Source organism: Giraffa tippelskirchi, chromosome 13, assembly GCF_054371585.1.
Source record: "Giraffa tippelskirchi isolate mGirTip1 chromosome 13, T2T-mGirTip1v1.2.pri, whole genome shotgun sequence".
Classification (NCBI taxonomy): Eukaryota; Metazoa; Chordata; class Mammalia; order Artiodactyla; family Giraffidae; genus Giraffa; species Giraffa tippelskirchi.
This window is the reverse complement of record NC_137287.1, coordinates 1,404,392-1,427,295: the sequence shown is the minus strand read 5'-3', so window position 1 is coordinate 1,427,295 and position 22,904 is coordinate 1,404,392. Positions and strand designations below refer to the sequence as shown.

At 55.4% G+C, this 22,904-nt stretch overlaps 2 protein-coding genes across 5 annotated transcripts in view; both read right to left on the bottom strand.

Moving 5' to 3' along the window:
* LOC145531087 (kinesin-like protein KIF19) overlaps nucleotides 1–2,400 on the bottom strand; it is a 35,719-nt gene extending 33,319 nt beyond the window's left edge. Inside the window, exons 1-2 of the mRNA XM_081552584.1 lie at nucleotides 2,365–2,400; nucleotides 1,249–1,329 (exon numbers count right to left, since the gene is read on the bottom strand). Of these exons, the coding sequence (XP_081408710.1) occupies nucleotides 1,249–1,329; nucleotides 2,365–2,400 (117 nt within the window). The remainder of the gene's footprint in view (nucleotides 1–1,248; nucleotides 1,330–2,364) is intronic.
* Nucleotides 2,401–4,562: 2,162 nt separating this feature from the next.
* Nucleotides 4,563–22,778, bottom strand: EIF3B (eukaryotic translation initiation factor 3 subunit B). 4 transcript variants are annotated; one of them, XM_081552582.1, is made up of 19 exons: nucleotides 22,540–22,778; nucleotides 18,490–18,682; nucleotides 16,899–17,018; nucleotides 16,553–16,610; nucleotides 16,232–16,360; nucleotides 15,675–15,832; nucleotides 14,814–14,945; nucleotides 14,667–14,733; nucleotides 14,268–14,314; nucleotides 13,008–13,218; nucleotides 11,700–11,772; nucleotides 10,761–10,883; nucleotides 9,798–9,876; nucleotides 8,973–9,111; nucleotides 7,169–7,294; nucleotides 6,565–6,642; nucleotides 6,143–6,251; nucleotides 5,591–5,709; nucleotides 4,563–4,943 (listed from the first exon to the last, which is right to left on the bottom strand). In XM_081552582.1, exons 4-18 carry the CDS (start codon nucleotides 16,604–16,606, stop codon nucleotides 5,606–5,608), a joined length of 1,629 nt encoding a protein of 542 aa, XP_081408708.1. In that variant the 5' UTR covers nucleotides 16,607–16,610; nucleotides 16,899–17,018; nucleotides 18,490–18,682; nucleotides 22,540–22,778; the 3' UTR covers nucleotides 4,563–4,943; nucleotides 5,591–5,605. The 4 variants fall into 4 exon arrangements, with proteins under 4 accessions (XP_081408708.1, XP_081408709.1, XP_081408707.1 ...); XM_081552583.1 differs by having other exon boundaries at nucleotides 18,490–18,746; nucleotides 22,630–22,778; XM_081552581.1 differs by having other exon boundaries at nucleotides 22,630–22,778.
* Nucleotides 22,779–22,904: the final 126 nt, after the last annotated feature.

Here is a 22,904-nt window from a genome sequence, read left to right as displayed (position 1 = left end):
GTGGACCCGCAGCCCCGCTGCCCCGGCTCTCGGCTGACTTTGGGGTCATAATCGCCCTGTCTCTGCAGAGCGCGGGCCCTGGGAACCTGCCCATCTCTGCCACGTCCTGGGGAGTCGGCCCCCATGTCCTGCCTCCCAGGGTGGTCCTGTCGTAAGCTTAGTTACATCCACGCTGTCTCCATGTTAAGACTGTGTACGTGCTCTTCATGGCTCAGCCAAAACCTTGCCTACAAGACTGTGTTCCCCTCGGTCTAACAGCGGTGTCATTGGGTCTCCGTGAACTCAGCACTAAGCCACCCCAGCCTCTCTGGGAACCGGCCCGGCACCTTTGCACACCCAGATGCCTGTCCTCCTGCACTGTCACCCCAAGCATCTCCCTGCCGGCTTGGGACTGGGTGCCCCCACCCGGTGGGCAGCCTCAGCCGGGCACCCCGCCCCCGGGCTCCTTTGCAAACTCATCCTGGGAATGTCCTGGAACGGCTGCCCGCTGAAGGCAAATGGGGGAATGCAGTTCAGGAACACATCTGCTCCTCCCCCAGATTTGGCATTTATTCTGACTGGTGGTGACCATGGGCTCCGGCACCTCGAAAGCGCACTGAGAGCTCAGCTTCTGAGCCGGTCTCCAAGGAGCGGGGATCCTTGGTGGCATGGCAGCCAGTGAGCCACCCGTCCTGCAGCACGGGGGTCGGTCACCTGGCCCCTTCACAGCTGCACAGGCAGCCCACCTGCCAAACCGTGGGCCCTGCTGCCCTGCTCTGGCTCCACCCGCCTGGCTCCGTGTGCTCCCGCGGCCTGGTCCGCTCCCGCATTCGGGCCTGGAGCGGCCTCTGGTCCGCCCCTCCCCAGGCCACCAGCCTCTCCCCCCTCCTCCATGCCGCTCAGAGAGGCTGCTCGTGGCCGCCTCTGGCTGCTTTATTCTCTGTGCACTCAGCTCCCTGACATTAGATTTTTGTCTCTTGCTTGACGCCCTGCTCCACTCCCCCCTCCTAGGTACGAAGGGAGCTGGGTTGGTGGGGTCGGCGGGGTGGAGGGTGGGGGGAAACAGGCCCTGGAGTCCCCCCATGGCTCCACCCCAGTGTGTGGGGCGCCCCGGCCACTGTGAGCTCTGATGTGGACTTTTCTGGAAGGAAGGGACGGAAGGAGGGAGGGTGGAAGGAGTGAGTGAGTGGACGGGAGAGGGGGGCCGAGGTGGGTGACCACACGCGGGGGTGGGGGGCTGCGCGCTGCAGCCCTGTGACACAGCCTCACCTGGTCCCCCACCTTGTGGGCGATGATGGCGGCCCCTTCCTCCAGTTCTGTGTCGTTGAGCGGGCGGATCCGAAGCGCCACCTGTGGGCAGGACACTGCGGCAGCTGCCTTCCGGGGACCCAGGGAGGGAGCTCCCCGTCCTTCCAGGCCACGGAGGCCCCGGCCCAGCGCCCCCACCCCACCTCGGGTGAGCCTCCCACTCCCGGTGAGGCAGTTAAGGCCGCAGAACCCCATGAGGGGCTGACTTCCTTGTCCACGGCTCACAGTGGTGCTCAGAGGAGCACTGTGATCAGGTGACCCTCCTTAGTCTGAACTGGGGAGACTGAGGCACAGACAGGTGAAGTCACACACCTCACGCTGGCTTCTTTACCCACCACCCAAGGGACCCGAACCTTCCTGAAGGCTGTGAGCACTTTCAGAGCAAGAGTTGGTTTTCTGAGTAGAAAAGCCGTGGGCTCTGCCTCCCATCCTTCTCTGCCCCCCCACCCGCCTCCACCTGGGCTCTAAGGGGGTCTGGCAGGAGACCCCCTGGGATCTTGCTGACCCAGGCCCCAAATCTTCCTTGGTCACATGAGCTGTGGGCCCCCAGCAAGCCAGCACCTTGCTCCTGGGCCTCTGCCTGCTCGTCTGTGAGATGGGAAAGTCCCTCCTGGTAGAAACGGGAGCTGTGCTTCTCCCAGACCTGGGACCGGGACACGACGAGGTCCCTCTGTGCTGAGCCTACAGGTCAGGGCACGTCCCCGGCCTCCACTCACCCCACTGTCTAATGGACTGAGCCTCCACGGCACCTAGGGGCTGGGTCTGGTCAGGCCTCTGGGGCCCTGATGGGGCCAGGTGTAGGGGGTGTCCACCCCACTCCATCTGGGGGTCATGGTCCAGGCCCTGAGCTCCCTGGGGAGTGAGGTTCAGAGGGCAGGGGCGAAGGGAGACTGGAGACCCGGGGTGAGGAGGTAAGGAGCAGGGGGGTCACCAGGTCCTCAGGAGGGACAGCCACGCAGAGCAGGGACAGAGCGGAGCTGAGCAGCTGGGGGCCCGGGCAGATGACAGCAGCTCACCGGGGCGGCGGGTCAGGAGGAGGCAGCCCGAGCGCTGTCCTGGCGCGCGGAGGATGCTCACCGTGAGCTGCTGGTCCTTGGGCTCCATCTCCCTCATGGCTGGGCTGCCCAGGGCCGGGGAGGGGATGGCAGCAGGGCAGGAGGGCACGGCTGGCTGTGGACAGGAGCTGCCTGCTCCCTGCTATCCCGGCGGGAGACCTGTCAGCCCCGCCCCACGCCAGTGACGTCACCAGGGCCCCTGGGGCCCAGCTCGTCCCTGAGTGTCTCAGCAACTCGGGGGCTGCCTACGTGGTTCTTTGGGGGGCCCCTTTGTCGGATGCCATGGGGTTCCTGTGGCCCTCACCTGGCCTGCAGGTGTGCCTGCCTGAGGTCCACACCAGGCTTAGCCCTGGAGCTGTTCCACCAAAGGGGGACACATTCGATGAAATGACCCCCTAGGAATACGTCTTGCCAAAGGCATGTCCACAGCAACCTTGAAATGTACCTGCAGGTTTTATTAGGATGTGGTTTTTAAGCCCCTTTCCCACACACTGCTTGTCGGCACACACCCAGGGCCCTGCTCCCCCTAACCCTCAGGCGTATTTACTTCTTAAATGCTGCGCCCAACTTTTCCACTGCGGTCTCCAGGGAAGTCATCGCGCCGTGAACCGAGCTGGCTGTGCCTGCCAGGTGGCGCTGCTCGGCAGTGCGCCAGCTGACAGCAGCAGGGGAGAGCAAGCGCTGGTCAAACAGTGAACTGCTGCGTTTCGATACAGACCGCGGAGGCCAGATCCACCAACTCTGATTTCAGGGTGGGAAGGGCCCAGCGGCCCCTCCACGCGCGGGGCTGGGCCCGGGGTTGAATGACCGCAGGGTTGCCTGGCTGTTTGGCTGGCCCAGCAGCATGGACCATGTGCTGTCTACGGTCAGGGCTGTGCTGGTCGCATCCAGGTCAACGCTGGGCTCCAGGACTTCTTGGCCGCGTGAACAAGCCTCTCCTAACATCCATGCTCCCCTGCCCCCTCCCCACCTCCACCTCCCATGAGGGCCCGGCCGCTGACCCCCTGAGAACTTGCTGGAGAGTCCATGTCACTGGGTTCCCCCATGAAGGCAAATCCCTCACACCCCGACTGCCCCACAGCACGACAGGGACAAGGCCTGCGCAGGTGGCCAGGAGCCCAGAGCCTGCCCGGGGCCCGAGCCACACGGTGGGGACCCTGCGCCACCCCCGACCCCACTGGGTGGGTCAGGAAGTTGCCCCACAAAGGGCCAGCCCCAGGACACCAGTTCTACAGAAGAGAGAACGCAAGCACAAATGCTTAAGAAATTTTTATTCACAAACTATGTAAAAGTTACAACTAGCCAGTTTAAAACAGTGAAAAGTTAGTTTTTTAAAAGCTCTGTTAAAAATCTGTTAATATGACAGAACATGTGCTTGTTCCTTCCTAGGGCCATGAAACTAGAAACCTGGGTCTGGACACAGTGAGGTTTGAGGAACAGGACAGGAAACAAGAATGACTGCGATTCTGAGGAGCGTGAGGAGCTGGAGGAGGCGCCGCAGAGAGAGCACAGGCTCCGGAGAGAGGAGCCTGGAGCGCCTGGCGCACAGGGGGAGGCCAGAGGCTTCCGGGGAATGCCAGGCGGTGGTGGGCAGGCTGCCGGCTTGGGGGTCCCTGGGGATCCGGCGAGTCAGGGACCACCTCGCGCCAGCCAGCTGAGCCACGGGGCCGATGGGTGCCAGTCCCTTGCCCCATAGGGTTTCCTAGGTCTGTCTGTACACAGTACCGGTCACGGCTGTGAGTTCCAGGCTTCACTGCCTTTTAAACTAAACTTCAGGTTCTGGGAGAGAGACAGACGTGAAGAACTGCCGTTTCACAAGGCACCAAGGACAGCAAGACACTGCAGTGAAAGCGGGCCGAGTTACATGGATCTGCTCATCCCCTCCTGGGAGGGGAGAGTTAAATATTCAAACAGGACCAAGTGACAGCTGTCAGTGTAAGTCTTCAAACCTGTGTAACTGAGGAAAGGCTAAAGGGTTCTTTCTCATCAGGTGAACTGGCAAGTGCAGGAAACAAAACAAAGAAGGAACTGTGTCTGGGCTGACGCATCACTTCTCAGAGCTCAGCTGAAAAGGAGGGACCCCAAGGGGTGCTGACGACCCCTCCACGCCTCTCGAGTGCAGTGCTGGACACCACGAGCCCAAGGCGGCTGCGACTGCGGCAGACGGAAGAGGCACCAAGGTCAAGGCCGCTATCTACATTCAAAGAGGAGAAAGACAGCTTTTTCATACACGTTTGCTTTATTTCCGCGTTCAGCCTGTTGAGAGAACCTGTCACAACCTGAATGGCGGGGGACGCACTGGCGCCCCGAGCCCTGCTGGCGGCTGCGTGGCCGGGGAGCCCAAGGGGACCGCACGGCTGTGCAGGCGCCGACCGCAGGAGGCAGGGCGCAGTCTGCAGTGTGAGCAAGATCCCCGAGCAGGCAGCGCCGTCACGTCTCCCCTGCGGCGGACGCCAGGGGCTGAAAGGCACAGCGACGTGTGGAGATGGCGACTTCCAGGCGCGGCCTCGGTCCGGAGCGACAGAAGCACAGGTAGAAATTCAGGATGTGCAGGCTTTCTGCAAAAGGGTGAGCTTGGTTCCAGCACAGCACACAGTGTCCCTGCAACAAGAGGACACGGTTCACTCTCCGGTCGGCGGCAGCCCCGGCCCCAGGGAGCACATGGCACAACCTCCTCAGCAGCCGGAGGGACACTCCAGCCTGACGCCTGCGGATATGGGGCCGCCCAGACAGGATAGCCTCCACCCCCGCGCTCCCTGCCACGGGGACCACATGGCCAGACAGCCCTGTGTGCCCCCCCCCAAGACACACACGTCAGCTCTGAGCAGCTCCCCAGGTCCTGTCTGTCACTGAGGCCTATGTTCACGCCACAGCTGACAGGATTTTGGAGTCTCTTGTCCAGATCAAGCAGGGACTGACCAGAACAGGTGCTGCGGCTGGTGAGGCCCCCCATCCGATGGGCACCAGTCTTCTCCCAGCAAAGCCTCCCTTGGCCCTTTTCTTGCCCATGACCAAACCCTACTGGGTTTCAGAGGAACACTGCTCCCTAAACGTGGAGCTCAAGGCCCACAGTGTTTGACGCAGAGCTCCAGACACCAGGGTCTCACCAGACTCCTCATGGCTCACAGGCAAGGATGTGGCTAACGCCGGGTACAGGAAACTGGGCTTCACTCACCACCTTCTCGCTTGCAGAACAGAGCAGGAAGAAAAACTAAACAGGACGCCAACTGCTCCCCATCCAGTCTTACCACAGTGCTCTCGGATCACTCCTGATTTCCAAGAGGAATAATCTCTTCAGTGACAAAAAACTCGATGGTCTCCTCCTCCCAGTCGTCCACGTTGCTGTCCAGCTCGTCAGTGTCCACACCTGTAGGGGGTTTGCCGGTCACACCGTGTATACATGTGGGGCACAAATCTGTGGAAGATGCCACCCCTACCCCAGGCCAGTGTCAAAATAGCAAGGTCCCCCGCAAAGAAAGGTCCATGGCCTTAACCTGCAGGGAACAGGAAACTCAGTTCCTGTCAGGAATCTTTTAAAGATTATGTTTACGATCTTTTAAGAGGACTTCCCTGGTGGTCCAGTGGTTAGGACTCCCCCTCTGACCGCCGGAGCCCAGGGGCAATCCCTTGTCACAGTGCTAAGACCCCACAAGCCACAACGTGCGGCCAAAAAAAAAAAAGGTTCTTTTAAATGTAGGCAACACTTGATGTTTTCCGAAAAATCTGGGAAAAGATCCAAAAGGGGGAAAAATATTTTAACTATATGCTGTAAAAGGTGTGTCTTGGGCTAACAAAGTTACCTCCTCGTAATTCTAGCCGTGCATTTTTCTGCTCCATATAGAGTTCTTGAGCCATTTTCCGGTATTTCCGGAAATCTTCCATCATGGTTCGCCTTCTCTCCACTAATTCCTGTGTGCAGAATTGGGAGGAACTTACAGGACGAACACTTACCTCACGCCACTGTCTTCACTTTGCTCAACCAAGTGGAAATGAAACACAGCAGTGCCCAGCCTGAGACAGGACAGCGTAGGGCTCCAGTGGAGACTGTGGGGCGGGCGCGCCGGGCCGGGTCTGCTCGCCTTCAGCTTCCTCTAACGGCCCCTCCGCCACGCCCTCCCGTGGACGGAAGCCAACCCTGGTGTCTGTCCCCCAGCCTGGTGCTGGCCTCTGCTGTGAGGGGACAGGGACTGTCTGGGTGCTCACGCCTGGCGACGGGGCTAACCTTTGAGGCTTTGGACTGGCTCAAACGATCCTTCTGTTCAAAGATCTTGGAGTATTTCTTCAGATCCTTTTTAATTTGCTGAAACATAGACATGTCACTCAGGATCAGCACATTCAAAGCCAAGAGCCACAGATAGGCTCCTCATGGTTGCAGCGTCAACGGTGAGCGGAGCATGGCCACCTGAGTGCTCAACATGGCGCCGGCCTCCATGTTTCCCACCAGCAGCCTTCCTTCCCCGGGATTTACACTTGTCCCTCAGAAGTGCCCTGATAAACACCGCGTGTCCCACCACAGTTACGTAAATCCCACGTCTTATAATCCCACCAGGACTTTCCAGCGGCCCATCATCCTTCACTCGCCCCTCCATTTCCGCAAACTTCCTAAAATGGTTCTAATGTGGCCTCACAACCCACATCTGTCTCCTCTGCTGAAACTACCCTCTTCCTTTTGGTTCTCACTGCTCTGCATCCCTTCAGAGGGTCTGCTACGAACGCCACACCTCCGTTCCTCACTCATTATCACCCTGACAGTATTAGGAAGGAAAACCTTCTTCTCTTTGCGCCAGTCACTGCCACGTCCCTGCAGCTGATGAGGAAAACCAGACCTTGATCTGATCCTGGCTCAGGAGCGTGGGGGGCCGAGGCCTCCAGAGCAGCTGGCAGAAGCGGTCCTTGCTGTTCTTCTGCAGAAGGCGGCCTTGGAAGGTCCACAGCCAGTAGGCGTTGTCCACCTGGAAGAGAGCAGAGCCTCGCTAGCTGCCCACTCCACCAGGTGACCCCAGGAGAGACTCTGAATCCTGTCAACAGAACTGGCCAAATTCACCACGTCACTCAACAAATGTCTGAGAACCAATCATTTGCCGGTGTTGTTGGTACTGGGGGGACACAGTGAGCAGGGGAGGACCATGGTGAACAGACAGCTCAGTGTGCACTTGGCGGGACAGAGCAGCGTGTGCAGCAGGCAGAAGAGTGCCAACAGAGCCCCTGTGCCAGAGCACAGACTGGCCACCACACCGCCCAGCTCAGCAGACGCCTCTTCAGACTGGCCACCACGCCGCCCAGCTCAGCAGACGCCTCTTCAGACTGGCCACCACACCGCCCAGCTCAGCAGACGCCTCTTCAGACTGGCCACCACGCCGCCCAGCTCAGCAGACGCCTCTTCAGACTGGCCACCACGCCGCCCAGCTCAGCAGACGCCTCTTCAGACTGGCCACCACGCCGCCCAGCTCAGCAGACCTCTCTTCAGATTGGCCACCACGCCGCCCAGCTCAGCAGACCTCTCTTCAGATTGGCCACCACACCGCCCAGCTCAGCAGACGCCTCTTCAGATTGGCCACCACGCCGCCCAGCTCAGCAGACCTCTCTTCAGATTGGCCACCACGCCGCCCAGCTCAGCAGACGCCTCTTCTACACCAAGGCCTTCTTGATGAAGGAAGTCGTGCCTGCACCCGCTGCAGACCAGCACTTGGGGGGCAGTGAACCGAGTGGTCGGCACGCTCAAAGGACCTCAAGCGTCAGGGTGGGCCTCGGTGAGGCGACTTCTGAATAGCAGGCCTGGGCACAGGCAACATACCCTGACCTGAACATGAGGATATCATGCAAGACACTGTTTGCAGCAGCATCTGCAAAGCTCCTGCTCCTGAAACCTCATTAAACACAATCACTCTGTCTTGACTGGTAAACATGTGTGAGTTGGTTCAGCTGTGAGCACCTCAATCAGTAAAAATAGTCATTAACTATAAAGAAGGATCTTCAGCAAAGTTTACCAGCAGTGGGAATACTGGGCTTATGAAAAAGACAGTACAGACTGTGACTTATATAGACACAAACTTCTCAAGCCATGACTCTCCCAAGACCCAGAGGAAGTGGGTCCTCTCCCAGGAAAGTGCCAGTGTACACACAGCTTCCGCCCTTCCAGGGAGGCCCCAGGCCGAGAAGTCCCCTCCCCTGGCAGGCTTCACAGTGGTTCCTGCAAGCTGAATCCTCCATCTGCCCCCACCAACACACCCTCGGATCTTTCACTGAAGACAAAGAGAATGATCTTTTCAGGAAGTTAAAAACAGAAATGACGTGTTTTCTCACATGCCAATTCAGTCAGCAAATCCTGACTGAAGGCTGACAATGTGCCAGCAGTTTCAGATGCTGGGGATATAGCTCAGGAGAAATGGCCCCGTCCTTGTAACGTCTCAAACCAGCAGGAAGAGAGGACAACGAATGGCTAACAATGGCTAAGGCGAGTTCAGGCTGTTGAGCAGGGGCACCGTGAGAACACAGGGGAGGGAGCGAGGGCACAGGGACCCGGCTGGGGAGCCCTGAGCGGCAGGAAGCTCCACCACCCAGAGGTACAGTCCTGGGGCGAGTGCAAGGGCCCTGAGGCAGCAACAAGCAGGGCGCTCGGGGTCCCCGTACCTTGTGGCTCCACCAGGACACGGAGGTGACGACGTAGCGCCCCGTGGGGTCCCACTCCACGTCGGAGGCCATGTAGTGCTCTGCGATGTTCATGACTGTGCAGTCTGAGGTGTCGACAAACGCCAAGGCGCCGTTCATACTGGGGAGACAGCACGGCTGGCGTCACTGAGAGCCGTGTCTGCGCCCGCCCTTGGCTCAGGGTGAGCAGGCTTGGCCTCGGGAGCCCGGTGTCCCGCCTGATCGTGGGCATGGAAGTGATCACAGTGACACAGACGACGCACAGGGCACACAAGCACCGCAGTGTCTGCCATGATTGTTCCTGGAGGAAGGGCTGGCAGAGGCCAAGCCGCCAAACCACAGTGAGAGGCGCCCACTGTGAGGCAGGGAGTCCCGCTGGCCCAGAGGAGGCACCGCACACTTGTCACAGGTTCTGCACGGCCTGCTGAGCAACCAGGTGGGGAGCAAGGGGGTGAACGTCCAGGTGCTCGTTGCACACCCAACAGAGGGCAAGACGAGCTCCCAGCCCAACCAAACGCCCTTCCCACACAGACACGTGGCGTTTACATCGGGGAAGTGAGTCACCAGGAGGAGGTCCTGGGTACTCCGGTCCCCGCTGGAAGCATCTGCAAGGAGCCGGGTCCTGGCCACATCCCGGCAGCAGGGTGGAGACACCACACGATTCACCCCGGTCGGGACGCCCTGTGGGAGGCCCTGTCCCCGCGCCCTCAGGGAGGAAGCAGAGCAACCTTCGGGGCCGGAGCCGGGGCCTGGGTCACGGTCTCACCCCCAGCCCGCAGCCCGGCACAGGGCATCAGCAGAACCCACCTCCGCAGGCCAGCCAGCACGACGAACTGTCCTTGGGGGCTCCAGAAGATGGTGTTGGCCTGCTGCTTGTCGAACATCTCTGAAAGGAGACGGTCAGAGGTCAGTGCAGCCGAGACGGGGACCCCCCGTCTCTGTGGAGGTGCCGCACCTGTGTGTGTGGAGGGGCTGGAGGGGTTCCGACACTGCGATGCTACCTTAAATAGCATGACATTGCACTTGACAGTGTCATCAGACCAAGGAGCCCACTCAGGCAGTGTTACCATGGGGACTCAACACCAGGGTAAGGAGTCCAGTTTCCATTAGATTCTCAGAGATACATGACCCCAAAAGCCTAGAAATCCATTCTAGTAACTTAAACACTTTTTAACTGAAAGAAGCTAATACCACCATCTCTCCCAATGCTAACCACTCCTGAAGGGGTGGAGCCTGGTCCTCATCTCTTTACTCAGGAGGGAGGAGCAGGGTGGGGGTGAGGACAGCACCACCCTGATAGGGAGGGGCAGGATTCTCAGACCAAGACCAAGGGAAAGGATCTCCCTGAGCGAATCCGCTCAGCGGTCCCCAGCACTGCGCGTGGTGATCTGCAGGCTGACCTGCAAGGGGAGGCAGGGTTGCGGGGCACCCGAAAGCAGAGGCACTTGTACGCTTGCTGTATCATAACCTACTTTACAACAGGAGACCACGAAGCCTTTAGCTGTCCCCATTTCCTTTCGTGACGAAGGGAACTAATAATACACTCAGTTTGGTGACAGCCAGTTGACGACACAACAAAATGATGCAAACACTGCTGCTCAGGGTGCGCAGAAGGCCCGCCCTTTGCAACAAACTCCCTCGGGTGCCAGCACCGTCACCACCAGCCCACACGGCCCTCTGTCCAGCCACGCACGCTCCCAGGAGCAATAACCAAGCTCTGCCTGGGGCTCCCGTTCAGCTGCTCTGAGACAGGCATAAGCAGCTACTTACTGATAAGCTCAATCTTCCCGTTGTTCTTCACGTGGTAGAAGGAAACAGATATCCGAGGCGCCTCCCCGTGCAGCACAGCGAACTTACTTCCGTTTGGTTCCCAGGCGAAGGCGATGATGGTTTCTAAGGCCAGGAAAAAAGAGTGAGCTTCTTGGTCACAGAACATCATTTTCAGTTAAGGCTGTTCAACCAGAGACGCCCCAGATTCTTAGGTTCATTAAAAGGCCCACAAGCAGCACAGGCACAAAGACACCACACTGAACCCTGTGGAGCCGCCACGGCCAGCGGGCATGCCCCCCTTTATCCCAATCTCCTGCCACAGGGGCGGGGCGGCCTGTGGATGAGCCGTCTTCACTCTCGTCATGGCACTGGACACAGGCTTCACGCCCTCTCTACCAGGCAGCACCGCTGGGTCACCCCTTCCCTTCCTCCTCAGCCCAGCAAAACAGAATATACATGCTAAATGTTCCACCTAAAGGCAGATACAGTGTCTCAGGTTTTCAAAAGTCCAAAAAACCCACCAAAAAAAAACCAAAACATTGCTACTAAACTGAGAACTTTCCTATGTAAGAGGACAAGCCCTTCAGCTGCGTTGCTGGGTGTGTGATGAAAACCTGCTCTTCACACTCGCTCCTAAGCGTGAAACAAGGCTCAAACCTGTGTCCCTCTGCTATGTAAGCAGATCACGTGGTACGGATGAAAAAAAAGGGGGCGTCTCTTCACTTGGCAACTGGAAAGGCTAAGAGACTGAAGCTGGGAAGGACAAAGAAACCGTGAACCGACGTAAGCTTTGTAACAGACAGACAGACGCTGTTCACCGTGAGCCAAGGCTCCTGACCTTGGCCAGCCTGCCCGGGCCGTGAACTCCCAGGGAAGTGCTACGAGTAGGTGTGACGGCTCGGGGGCCGCTCAGCCTCGGGACAGGACAGTGGCACTTGCCTTTCATCTCGACTACATCAACAGGCACCTGTTTTTCTCTCATTCGGAAAATTTCAAAATTTGTGACAACACCCTGTTTAAAAGAAAAAAGAAGAGGTGACATTCTGAAAGCTGAAAGCATGAGGAAGACTTAAAGGACGACTTCAGAATTTAATGAGATTAAACGTGTACACCCGGCGGAGACATGAAAATCGGCAGCAACTAAAGATAAAGCGTAGAAACACGAGCTCTCAAACGCTGATGAAGGCAGAAATTGGTACAATGTCTGGAGAACCGATGGACCCCACGGCCCCAACCCAGATCCTACTTCAAGACCTGCCCGAAGGTCACCTCCAGCAGATGGGCTCAAGGATCCATACTGTGGCTTCTCTGCAAACCTCCTGCAGTGCCCCAAAGGCCCACCAACTGGGACTGATCCAACTATTACTTCAAAGCAGTGGAACGCCCATGTTCATGTAAAAAGCTGCATTATCCGTAACAGCCAAAAGATGGAAACCACCCACAAGCCCACCAAAGGGTAAATGGGCAAACATGATACAACACGGTAAACACTGCTCAGCCATAAAAAAATGATGAGGGACAAGCTCAGGGCACCACCTGGACAAGCCTGCACCCCACGCTTAGTGAAGGAAGCCAGATACAGAGGCCACAGAGCGTAACTCCATTCATGAGAAATGTCCAGAACAGGGACGTCCAGAGAGACAGGAAGTGGGAAAGCAGGCGAGAGGGTGTCAGGAATGGGGTGATGGCTGGTGCGTGAGGAGTTTCTTTCGGGGGAGATGGAAGTGTTCTGTAGTTAAGACAGTGGTGACTGCTGCACGGCTACATGACTGCACATCTCAGCAACTTTTTGTGAAAGAAATAAGCATTTCCATTAGAAGGAAAAAAAACATGAGTTTGTGTATAAACAAATGTTAAATGACACAAACAAAAAGTCTGGATGCAGAACCGTGTCAAGCATGCTCCTCTGTGTTTCAAAAGAAAAACCCACAGAAAACAATGTATTGTTTTAACACCTCCAGATACGGAAGGTGGTGCCTGGAGGAGACTTCCCTGTGTTCTCCTGTGAGCTTTGACCTATGTCGACTAAGGCATGCATCACCCACTCAGTTTATAGCAAAGAATTACACTCCTCTGCTGGAATATGGTAACACTTTTAGCCATGACGCGACAGCTAACTTTTGGTGCCAGGTGGACCTGAAAAAAGTCTTAAGTTTGAACCAAAAAATCCATAAACACTGCCCCTGCCCCCCCCCAAACAGAATTGAGCTGTAGAAGGGATGACCCCGCCCACGGGTGTCCACTTACCTGGGTGCCTTTTGGAGTCCTGTCTACTTTAACACACAAGTAATCTCCATTTTTCTGCCAATGCAGCTTGCAATCCACAACGTTAAATAGGTTCCTAACTCTGATCTCTTGTCTGGTAGGCAGTTGCATCAGGGTTACCCTGGCTGGAATATCTTTATCTTCAGGCACCCAAAAGGCTATTATGTTACCACCGGGGGACCAAGAAAAATCTCTGCAGAAGGAAGAAGATAAAATGTTTACCAGGACCGGCTGAGCGATGAGGAAGGCACAGAGAACGAAAGAGCTCACTTGCTGTGTAAAGCAGGGCACTGGCCCATTCACCTCCTGGAACGGCAGTGGCAACTGACAGTTTGCGGGCCCACCACCAGAGGCCTATCCTGGACTTCCTGTGCAGCCCGTTCCGTCCCCAGGACAACTGGGGGCTTTGCCAGACTCACTGTGCCAGTGAGGAGAGAGGTGCTGATAACACCACCCACCACCATGTGGGTCACAGGACTCAAGGCCCAGGCTCTGAAACCCCACTCACACTCTTAACCACGAGGCAAGTAAAATAAACTTTAAGTTGATGGACCAGCTATGTGATTTCTGAACATTCATTACGAGGTCAAAGGAAGAAAGCCCCAGATTAAAAAATGTAAGAGAAGGAAGAAGTAGGGGCAATTCTCTTCACTGCAAAAATGAAAAAGTGTCGTTAACAAACAATCCACGAGTTCCTGTCCACGCAGACCATCTTCACTTTTGCTTTTACTGAGAGTTAACGCCCAGTTTTAACCATAAGCCGTAACTTTGCCCAAATATATAAATACAACAGGACAGTAAGAAACGGGCCCATCCCCTGCACTGCCATTTCACTGCCCCCGAGACCTCAGGCAGGTAAGAGACGTGCCTACTCTCTGACAGACCAAACCAGCCACGGCTCAGAGGCCACGCAAACCCGTGGCACAGACCATCAGACTGACATGGAGACCCCTGACAAAGAGGAGACTCCTCTTCCTCAAAGACTGTGCCCCCACGTCTCCGGTCCCCAGGCGGGAACGTGAAAGGAAGCAGCCCTTGAGACGTCCCTACGAGCAGGAGCAGGGATGCTGACGTGGCCGCCACTCAGCAGCCCACAGCCCGCGGCAGCAGACACGAGCCTGTGGCGACATCCCCGGGCCCCGCTGACTAGCATCGGCATCTTCTCCAAGCATACAGGAGCCAAGCGCTAAAGGAGGGAGTGAACCCCCACCCCCGCCCCACCCTGTGCTGAGGGGCACTCACTTTATGCCGGAGATCTTCAAGCTCTTCTTGTCCAAGAGACCCATAGACTGGAAAAATGAGGTCACAACAGCATCAAATCAGACCACTGTCTCAACAGCACACACTGTTCTTTACAGGATGAGCTTGCTGAGGGAGCAGTGTTGGCACAAGGCGACAGACCAACTGGGAAACGGTCACCCACCGCAGAAGACCCACTCCCAGGGCCCGTTCCAACCACTCCCGGCCCCAGCCCCCCGCCCCAGCAGAAGACCCGAACCAGGGCCCGAGAACCTGAAAGGCACGGAAACTGGGAGCCCACCCGCTCTCCTCCCGGCCACACCCACAAGCGGAGGGAAGCTCTGCGCCCGCAGCAGCTCCTGAGAGGGCAGCTCAGGGCAGGTGATCAAATGGGCCACTTACAGGAGTTTCATAGATACTGAGAGTATCGAGTGTCATTCTGGCAAAAAATTTACCATCGTGGCTCCACCTAAGGAAAAAAGAGGAAGTGCCAGGCTGGTCGATGAAGAGGGGGTACAGAGGCCACCATGGCTACCCGGGTCCACTTACTTAAAGATAGGCCAGTGGGCTGAGCTCTCACAGTGGAAACCTCTCTTCTTCTGCCCGGTGAGGATGTCCCAGATGATGATGGCCTGAGGGTCGTCCTGAGTGTCCATCAGGGGGCTGAAGGTCACCAGGTACCTGCGGCAGAGGGCAGAGCATCACCCCCGCACCCCCGCCTCCTCTCCTGCGAGGACATGGCAACGACCAGCCGCGGTGGGCATGACAGGCTTCCGCTCCTGAACGTGACTCCAGGCACGAGGGAGGGAGGCTCCTGGGACAGGCATTTAAGACTCGTGCAACCAGCACCTTCTCCAGCCCTCCAGGCTCCCCAAAAACAGTATCCCGTCCAGAGAGCCCACTCCAAATACAGAGCAGAACCACTGTGGCACAAGTCACTCAGGCCTGCCTGGCACCAGGGCATGCTCCAAAGGTCACCTTAAAATGTTTCTCTGATAAAATCAGGACAAGGAAAGATCCAGCAGATTCCCAACAAAAGTCCGCTGGGTGCACCAGTGGAAGGAGTGGTGTGGAATTCTCACACTTTCTTTTCCTTGAAGCACTCAGGTAGAGCACAGGTGGTCGCGAGGAGCACCCAGAGGGGACCGGGCTGGGCCCCGCGCTGGACGCCAGTGGCCGCGGGCGCTCAAGGCCCTTGTTAGACGACGGGGCTCACGCACACGTGTGCCGAGAGGAGGCGATAAGCAAATGCAACAACATATGAACCGATCACGGTCAAGAGCACACAGGGATCCTCTGTGCTCTCTTACGACGGTTCCACTTTAAAGTGGGAATTATTGCAAAATAAAGCTTTAAAAATCATCCACAGCGGGCTGGCGGCACTCCATTTGCCATTTTATAACAGCTTACCTTTCACAAGGTGAAAAATCAATAAGCTGAACCCCTTGGTGGCTGAATCTCTGAATCTGTTTGAATTTCTCTCCCCCCCACAGAGCAATGCCTCGCTGGTGAAAGGTGGCCAAGTAGGTGCCCTTAGGAGACCAACGCACGTATGTCTCTGTCCATCGCTGTGGAAAAAGCCAGTGCCAACGTTAACACAACAAAAAAACCAAACACAGAGACTCCAAAGTCTATAATGAATTTAGTTCCCAAACTTTTAACTAAAAATACAAGAAGCCTATTACTTCTTAGGACTTATTTCAAAGCTGGAAGAATAAAAGTTGCTGTCAAGAGGGGTAACCTCAAAGCACATTAACACTTCACCTGCTCTTATACCAAGCTCCTCTTTTTCTTTCTGGCCATGCCACGTGGCTTGTGGGATCTTGGTTCCCTAATCAGAGATCAAACCTAGGCCGTTGGCAGTGAAAGTGCAGAGTCCTAACCACTGGACTGCCAGGGAATTCCCACCACACCTTCTTTGTTAAGGAAACCCAGCGGTGAGTCCCTGCCCGGCAGCAAATACCCACCGCTCTCTCCTCGATGGAGACCGGGTCCTTCACATCATTCCAGAATATGGAAGTGCGGTCCCCACTCTCGAAGATCACACTGTACTGATCTCTGCACTCCGCCTCTTCAAGCCAGTAGCGCAGGTTTCCCTAAAGGAGCCAAGCGCAAGGGATGGAATACGTTTCCTTAATTTTAGCCAAAGAAAACTTATATTCCTAACTGTCACACTTAGCAATATGAAGAATTCACTCAGCACTGTTAATTCCTAAGGAAGTCACCACTTCAAGCCAAGAGGCTAGCCACCATTTCCTCTAATTACATACAGATTTTATGCAACATACCAGGTCTTTGAAAGGTTGTTTCTCTGGAATATCCCATTCATCACTGATGGTCATGTACCTGGAAGATCAGTGACATATCAGATGACCACAAGGGTGAGTGGTCCTCGGCCAGGCACCCCCCCCAAAGGGAAAGGACAGGCTTTGCTTGGTCATTATGGGCGAGGGGGTGCTGGGGGGGGCGGTAGGGGAGCAGCTGGCCGGGGATGTGAGACGACCCTGCACTGCCTGACAGGAGAGTACAGCCTCCTGAAAGGCCACTGAGTCCCCCCAGCCCCTGGGGCAGAAAGGCCTGGCCAGGAGTGCTCAGGAAGATGTCCAGGTTCTCCTGGGCTGAGTCAGAACTTACTTGTCAAAATCGGTGAAGAGGTTGACTCTGAACGTGTGCTGCTTGTCAAGCTTGTAGCCATCGGCATTTTTCACAGCGTCCAATGCGTGGGCAGGGGATGCGTATTCCAGAAAAATATACCTGAATTGAGGGACAGGGCAACTCACAAGAGTGCAGACCCAAAGAACAGGCCGGTCATGCTCCACACACCCAGACCCCCACAGGGCTTATAGGCACCACGAGCATCCGTGACCCATTTGCCTCCTCGTCCCGGAGGCAGTCAGGTCCCTAGCAGGGCAGCTCCAAACATGAACAGAATCCCAACACAAGATCCAATGCCTCTAAAATGAACCAAAAACGCTCACTACCCTGACTATGGTAACCGTTTTATGGATGTACATGTTCATCAAAACTTATGAAATTGTACACTTTAAAACTCGCTGACTTGACTGCATGTCAAGTATCTTTCAACAAAGCTGTTTATAAAAAACAAGAATAGTCTGATACTGTGTATTACAGACAAAATCACAAAGGCTCTCAGAGAATGTTTCATTTTAATAAAAACCACACATGCAACTGCTCCAAAAAAACGTTATCCTCCCACCTTTCTGAAGCAGAAAATGTAAGAAACATTACCTGTGTGTGATCAATTTTCCAAGAAATTAAAACTATTCTAGGCAGTTTCTAAAATCTGAAATTAAGAAATGAAGTTTATACTACTTTCTCATTCCTGTCCCACAGAAGATGATTTTGCCCCTACTCAGAGGCTGATGTTTTTATGAAATTTTAATGGAGAAAGTCTGACAAGTGTGTGGAGCAACCAACAGAACTTTGATTACTGCCAGCTGAGTACAAACTGGCAACGACCACTCGGGTGCCCAGAGATGCTGCGGACGGGCCCTCTGTGCAGGCGCACGTTCTCTTCTGTACCCAGAAGAGGACAGGCACAGGGCTGTCCCACCTGCTGCTCAAAACAGTCAATCGACAGGAAAACAGACAGACTGTCCCATGACAGAGCACCACAGCATTTACAAGGAAGCAATCAGAATTACAGTTACCAACACAGAAAACCTAATATTGAATTTAAAAAGCAGACTGCAGGACACATAGCTCATGCTATCGTTTTTAAAAGACACGATATTTTAGGTAACACTACAAAAAAGTTACTAACTGATCAGTGGCACAATGCTTTCCGCTAGACTCTGAGAAGTACCCCCATTTCAGATGTTAAAATGTGGGAGAAAAGCCTATTTTAGAATCAAAATACCATCGGTCAGATTTTCCTGAAGTCCTGCCAGCCTCCAGATCTGCCTAGGGTCTACCTCGTATCAGTCACTGTTCAAGGACAGGAGAGACCGAGCTCTGACGTCCCAGCAGCTCAGCAGCCGACTCACAAAATCCAACTCAGAACCTGGCGCCCACGTCCTTCTCCCTCCCGCTGGTGGTCCCTGCCCCGAGGACCTACCAGCTGAGGGCCGCCTGAGCACACAAGGCCGGGGCTCAGCCGCAGCGCTCCCCCCTCCACCGCGAGTCCTCAGCACGCCATCGCCTTCATGGCGTCGGCTGCCAAGAAAACACAAACGACACGTCCGTGCTGGAGAACATCACTCACCCTTTCGTCCTTCCATCCTCCTCTGGGTAAAAATCATTTGTGATTTTCCCAAACTTGGAGAAGATCTTATGGATGACGTTTTTGAGTTTCTCCAGGCGGTCAGGCCCCACCTGAGGCACGTTGTCGACCACGATCACCGAATCGATTCCGTCTGCTTCCTGCGGCCGGTCTTTGAGCACGTCTCCCAGTAATTCTGCAGAAGTGAAAGGTCTGCCAAGTGACTTTCTCTAACTAAGTTAATGCACCAGGTTAGCACACTGAACAAATTTCCAAAAAGTAAAAAATGAATAATTAATCTGAATGCTTTTGCTCTGAACATTAAGACATCACAGCCCTAGCTTGACTAAAAATTTAAACTTGAAAGAATTGGGAGGACTGTAACTCTTTACACGCCCCCTAACAGTCAAGATATGTCAGTAATAGGCAATATTAAATGAATTTTTAAAAACATTTAAAAAACTTTTCCCTCTATCCCCAAATGAATTTTTAAAAAAGAGCCTTTAATAATGAAGAGGCAAAGAGGATGGACTTTTACCAGGAAAAAAACCCACAAAGTGAGCTGAGGAACGCTCATGGTAAGCCTTCTCCGACCCACCTCTGTTACAAGCTCATCACCCAAGGTTCTTTATGTAAAGCAGCCTTGTTTGAAGGCAGCATGGGACAGAGACTGGCACTTAAACCAGGCGACTAGAAGCTACAGAAGCTCATGAAAGCAAGTGATGCGTCCTGTAGGTCACGGTGTCTCCAGTTGAACAAAATACCTGGCAGTATTATCACTGGGAGACACCAGCCATTTAGACATTAGATTGTAAATGTTTAGAACAGTGCTTGGAACATAGCAAGAAATGTCAACTAGTATTTTCATAACTTCATGCAAAAAGCTCAAAATGCATTCTGTTCATGTCACAGAACAGAAATTAAAATCACAGAACCCGAATCTTAAGTGCTCTCAGTAATACAGATCTTCCTCGACTTATGATGGGGTTACTTCCCAATAAACCCATTTTTGAACCACTGTAATTCAAACCATCACAATTTCAGGACTGTCTGTACAGGCAAAATAAATGTCCAAGGTAATTTTTAAACAACAGCTGAAGAACGAAGGCTTATTATCTGTGTATCTATGTGTTCCAGAACCTAATCATGACTAGTTTTTCTAAGTATTTCAACATGTTATATAGGACACATGTCAGAAAATATTCTTTGTTGTATTTTATTTTCAAAAGTTGAGGTGAATTTTCTCCACTTTAGTGCTTGAAATTTTCAATAATAAAAAGTCTTTTAAAAAGGAAAAAGAGTATTTCCAGAGGCAAGTCCTGTTATAAACTACCTCTGATGAATTTCAGCACCTTTAGGAATGATGTTGAAAATGTTGCCTTAGGTAAAAGAACTGCCGTTTAAATTCCAATGAAGCTAAAATCGTGACCAAACAAAGAGGAAACAGAAGCAAAGAGGCAGATTAGGGCCTCTTCCCTATAGAGACTGGAGTCAAATCCTTGGGTTACTTTTAAAGCTGACTTACCAAACTATTACATGGCCTGTTAAGCCTCATCTGAATTTACAAGGTTTACAAGAAGAAGCTCAAGCTTTTATACAAACCGTGGACTCCTTCCCACAATCTTGAAGTGTCTAGCTTTACAAGAACCCGCCCATACACAGTAAGGGAATGAGCGTAATAACTATACGAATACATTTCCTTCTCATCACGGCCCACGCATCTGGTTACTCTTGGCTCATGGCTTTCCAATCTGACTCCAGGAGAAATACAAAAAATGCAACTCTCAAGACTTAAGTAGCAGACATTTGGTCAAAACCTTTACCACGTTTGCTTGGTTGAGCACCAAGGACGATGGACGCTGTGATTAAGATGCAACTGTGTGACCAAGTTCACCCGTCTCAGGGAGGAAGGGGGCAAAGGCACTGGAGCCACGGAACGCGAGAGAGGGCTCATCAGGAGACTCAGTCCATTTTCACAAGAACCGGTACCTTGAGCATCACTCTCTGACCCTACAGGACAGTTATCACGAAACAGAAAACACAGGAGCTACTGACTACAACCCCCGGCCTCAAGAAGACTGACAGCTTGCTCGATTTTAGTTCCTCAGGACCAGGCACCTCACAGGTCCCTCTGGGGAAGTATCAGGATCACAAGGGCTTCCAGAGGCCCTCCCAGCAGTCACCTGGCCTGACTGGCCTGTGCTCACGTCAGCATCCTCTGTCACACCGTAAGCCACATACCAGAAATCCTGTATGAATTAGGTGTGTTCAAATAATACTTTAAAAAAAAGTGAATACTTAAGGACTCAAAATGAGCTTTAAAACCACAACTTTTTCTAGTGTTTCACTGGCTATTTCAATGGTGTTTTGCTCATTATTCCCATTTTAATAACGTGGCCAACATGCAGAGGAATCCATTGATGTGCTCCCAGCCTGAAGAGTTATAACAGCTTAAAAACAACACAAAAACAAATGCGATCAAGCATCATCAGAAGTCACCTTAGGAGACAGGATCTCTTAGGCAAAAAGCAGAAAAAATGCCTGTTAATTGGAACCAAGGCAGAACCAAACTTATACTACAATTCGAGAATACCACTAACAGAAAGACGGTGGCATGCCTACAGATTTAGGAAAAAAGATGCGAACAGGAATCTGGCCAAGTCTGCCTGGGACTGTCCCACTGAGGACCTCTCTGAGGACAGACGCTCCTGTGGGGCAGCCGGGGCAAAAGAACCCAGTCTGACCACTCCGCTCTGCCCACTCCCGAGACAGCGTCCGTCCACCCCTACGGACACGGCACCGAGTCAGTTTCAGGCCTCTGACAGGCAGGTCTGGCGGGTCACTCAGGCCTCAGAGGAAGGACTGTCACCCGAGACCGTGCAGCAGGTGGAGCGTCCTGCCTGGCCGGGCCCTAATGACCACACCGCTGCACACTCGGCCACGGCTCCTGCGGGCCCGCCGCCGGCCCTCGCCGCCCCCCAGACTCCCGGCGGCAGTGCCGGTGCCTGGCTCGCCAAGTTGTCTCCCTCTGCTCCCCTCCTTCTTTCGGAGAAAAGACGGCCATCCAAGCGCTCACGGAAGCCTTCCCCAGGTGCGGGGAGCCAGGCGGGGGACCGGGAACCTCGGTGCGGCGCCGCCCCGCCGCCTCACCTTCCTCGCTCACGTCGTCCACGAAGTCCTCGGGGTCGCTGAAGGAGGGCTCGTCCGCGCCGCCGTCCTCCGCCGCGCCGTCCGGCTCCCCGCCCGCCCCCTCGGACCCGGCCTCGGCCGCCACATCCTGCGCCTGCTCCGCCCGGGCCTCGCCTGCGAGCGGGGCAGGGGACTCCTCGGGCGGCGGCGGGGTGGCGCCGGGGGTCGCGTCAGCCTTCTCCTCCCCGTCGGCCGCGGGCTCGGCCGGCCCCTCAGGCCCCGGCCCGGCCTCCGCCTCCGTGTCCTCGCCGCCCGCCACCTCCGCCCCCGGCGACGGCTCGGCGGCCGGCTGCTCCGGCCCGGGCTCGGCGCGCTGCTCGGCCGCCTCGGGCGCCGCCACGTTCTCCGCGTCCTGCATGGCCCTCCGCTGCCGCCTCGCCCGGTCTCGCCGCGCTTCCGACTCTCCCAGGCCGCACCGCGCGCCTACCTCCGGGCCATGTGCGTGCGGTGGGGCCGACCACCGGGCCCGGGGGGGCGCCCGCGCCCTGACGCCGTCCCGCGCGCCCGGACGAGCTCACAGGGCGGGGCTGTGTCCGCCGGGGATGGCGGCGTCGCCCCCGCCACAAGCGCCGGCCCCAGGCTGAGCAGCGCCCTAGTCTCGGTCAGTCTACAGGCGGCTTGGGAACCAGGCTACCCCACCTCAGGCAGCGGATGGTTCCGCCCAACATGGCAGCACCGCGTCCTCCTCCCGTCAGGCCGTGCGGTGGGGAGAGACCACTTGTGACGCCGCAGGGAGGCACCAAGCGTCCGCTCAGCGCGCGGAGGGCGACAGGACCCTTGGCTCACACACTGATGCCAGCGGGAACGTAACACAAACTACTTTGGTTGGGATATTTTGGCCTTTCACCAAATAGTTCAACTTACATTACCAAGTTCCACCTTTACACGTCGGCTTTTAGACTCGTCTACTGACTGGGCAAAAGGATGGGCGATTCCAAAATACAGAAGGAATACCTGGCGAGCCAGCGAAGGCCCAGGCTGCTACAGGGACGACTGCCTGGCGCAACACAAAAATGGACGAGCGCTGCTTTGATCCCTCACACCCACGTTCACCGCGCCGGCTGTAATTCCGCCTTTCCCCAGTCTGATGGTCACCATGGTTCGACCCGCGCAGGGCGGGGCGGGGCCATGTGCGTGAGGGGCGGGGCCCGCCGCGGGGCGGGCGGGGCGCGGGGCGGGGCCATGTGCGTGGGGGCGGGGCGGGGCGCGGGGCGGGGCCCGCCGCGGGG